Below are 3,288 nucleotides of genomic sequence, written 5' to 3'. Positions count from 1 at the left end.
TTGATGAAGTTGTGGTTTGTTTAATTATAGTTAATGTGTTTATGGTGTTGGACAGAATGTATGATCTGGAGCAAGGCATCATGCATCCAAACATCTGGATTGATGGCAAGAGAATCGAATGAGGTGCTGAAGATGAGATGATCCATCAAGTGGACAAGGTTCCAATTAGGTACTCTCTCTTTCTCTCATATACAGATTATAGCTATGCAGTAGATGGCCAACAATTGAAGAGTTTGGATGACAATCTCATTTTATTAGGACTGCTCTAGCATAGCTCTCATGTGGAAAAATGCAGGCATGCCAACTAATGTGAATGAGATCCACACTATCCAGCAGGTACATTGCCTAATGAGATCCATTGTGATGCTAGTGCAACATCCACTCCGTCCATCGTTTGAGAAAAATCATGTTAGGATTTAAGCCTAGTGGTATATTTGTTATGGATTTTTCAGATGAGGAACCTGTTACATTTATAAAAATTTATATTACATTTATATACCATTAGACTTAACCCAAAATCCCCAAAAACATCCTGATGCTTTTCCCATATACACGCCTAATGGAACATGCTATGCATAGCTAATATTTCTTCTTTAGAAGTTCAAATTTGCTAGAACATTTCCCAAATTAGTTTATCAATGGATCTAATTAAAAGCTTGTGAAACTAATTAGAATGCCAATCAATCTCATCTCTTTACAGGTTCTCATCGTTGATGGATACTTTGCTACTACACATGTTACCTTTGTAGATATTGATTGATCTCTAACTGGTTTCGTGCCTTCTTTCCAACATGCAGATATTGAACCTTGTTAATGTTTAGTGTCATATATGAGATGATTTCAACAAGAACAATCCTCAATGACTCGAAGAAAGATTCTAATAGACCTTCAATGAATGCTTGTACAGAAGCAATTTGTGAGAATTTTAGTATACCAGTAGAATAGGATCTTTCCTTTCCATGGATCTCTCTCTCTTACAGGCCAGGAGACATCGTCCCCATGAGCAAGATGGGCCAATACCACTCTTCGAGAACTGTCTGGTATGATGTCATCAGTCACCACTGCCCGATCTTTGCTGTAAATCGTGAGGTTTTGATTCCCATACCGAAGCCTACTGGTTACACTGGTGCAGATCCTTATAAAATATCATTTCAAGTTGGAAGGGAGAAATTTCTTATACCATGGCTTCACGTGATAAATCGCAAGAGCTCTGAAGTTCCAATGATTGATATCCACTTGAGGTACTTGGGAAATGATTTACATGGCGTCACGGCTAGAGTTATAGACATGCCTCACCACCATGTTAAGATTCATCAAGACATACATAAGAACTTCTGGAATCCAGAACATTGGCCGAAACACGTGCTTGTTAGATATACATGGGAGGAGCAGTCAGAGATAGATGTTGCTGGTGGCTTTTATGTCCTATTTGGATCAGGACTCTTGTTGTCATTTATTCTCGCAATTTATGTCTTGCAGTCTTCTCAAGACAAACTAGCAAGGTTTGTGAGGGAGATTGTTGCAGAAAGCAGCAGGGGAGATGATATTCTGTTTTTTCCCCCTATTTTAGTATGCTGGTGAGTTGGGATTCTCTTATTCATGTCCTTCCTGTTTTAGGTTCAACATGAGGATATGATTCTTGTATCCCCCCTGTTTTAGTAAGCTATGGTGAATGAAGTTCCTTTGTCCATTTTTTCTTCTAAAATAAAAAATAAAAAAATTTTGACCAACCGGAGAAAAAAATGTCTCAAATTATTTGGCTAAATGGTAAGTGATCATCCTTATGTTAATCACAGTGAATTTATCTGTGTTTTATTCTTTCTGATGCTATTACTAAATTAAGTTCTGTTTGACAAAATGTTGTAGCCATTAGTTAGTTGATTCTCAGAATCATGGAATATGCAACTTTGCAAGTGCCTACCTACTTTCTCCATCAAAACGTTCTTCTTGTGAATTGGCAGGATGGACCTCCACCATTTTCTTTGAAAGCATTCCTCAACAGCAAAATGGTGACTGGGTGCTAACTGCCTCTAAGGATCAAATCATTAAGGTTTATGTTACTGCCACTACTAAAGCCATTATTTTTTGCTACCTTAATTAAGATTTTTTTTCCCATCTTTTCATCCTTTCCAAATCATGTTTTCTCTCATTCTTTTCTTTTAAGGGAACTATATTTTATAGTTCTTGTAACCAACTGTTCTGTGGATTTTTATTTATTTATTTTTTTTATATAGGATTTATGTTGGCATTATCCATAAATTTTGTTAGCTAGAACTTTATTTTACCAAATTGTTTCATTTTTATGGATATTTCTGCATCTAAGATTCTTATTACTAGGAATTTGTACTAATCTAAAATCATCCTTTTAGTACTGTTTATAGATTATTGTTGCTTCAAGACATCCCATTCGAAATGCATTATTGTTTTATGATGAGCCTCTTGGTTAGGAGACTTGATGCGATCTTCCAATGCAAATGTCCAAAATGACCCAAACTCGGGTTGGGTAAGTCGGGTTCAGTTTTATGAGATCTACTTTGGTTCATGAAGTATAGATTCTTTGCAAAATGTTTCATTGTTTTTGTAGAACACTTTCTGACAAATGATTCTTTTTGTATGCAATGCATAGGCCAAATAAAATCCTTTTTAAAATTGAATCTGAATTTAAGAAGGTTACAAAAGATCTGCTCATACTATAAAATTATGAGTTTGACCCTTGACTCATGACTTTTTTTTCCTTTATAAACAGTTGCCCACGTAGTTGAGCTGGGTTCCTACTGAGTTGGCCTATTTTAGTGGATGGTTCCAGTCGATAACTAGCTTGACTGTCTGGTTCTTACAGGTTTTAAAAGAATGATCACTGAATATCTCAAAGTTATTTCATATTGGAATGTGGTATAGTTTTCTCTGGTTATGGAATCAATTTGAACTATCCGACTTGGATTTGGCTTTGTTTTAGCATAATGGATGTGTTGTTCACCAAACTAATTCTTGTGTTTGATTGGACCGGATTTTTTTCAAAGTTCAACTACCTTTTGGTTCGTATGTACTGTAGCTTCAAAGTTCACAGCTGAAAGTTATGATTGGTTCTTCTTCAATTTGTTAATGAAAACATGAGGGGACCCCAAATCGAACAAAGCCAATCCAGAAACCACACCTCTGGCTCAAACTTCCCTCCCACAACAACCAATTCAACCAGCAGCTAACAAAGAAAAATGACATTTGTTTCTTAGCCTGGAAACTATGACTTCTTATATGCAGAAGTCATTAGTCTAATTTAGTTTACTTTTT

The 3,288-nt window shown here is 35.9% G+C and overlaps 1 protein-coding gene across 1 annotated transcript; it reads left to right on the top strand.

Moving 5' to 3' along the window:
- The first annotated feature begins 953 nt into the window (after positions 1–953).
- LOC131224329 (uncharacterized) lies at positions 954–1,581 on the top strand. The gene has a single exon (XM_058219849.1). The coding sequence runs from the start codon at positions 1,000–1,002 to the stop codon at positions 1,579–1,581; it is 582 nt and encodes a 193-aa protein (XP_058075832.1). The 5' UTR covers positions 954–999.
- Positions 1,582–3,288: the final 1,707 nt, after the last annotated feature.

The sequence above is a fragment of the Magnolia sinica genome, chromosome 13 (assembly GCF_029962835.1).
Source record: "Magnolia sinica isolate HGM2019 chromosome 13, MsV1, whole genome shotgun sequence".
Classification (NCBI taxonomy): domain Eukaryota; kingdom Viridiplantae; phylum Streptophyta; class Magnoliopsida; order Magnoliales; family Magnoliaceae; genus Magnolia; species Magnolia sinica.
Note: the sequence above shows the minus strand (reverse complement) of the source record. Positions and strands in the feature narration are given on the sequence as shown.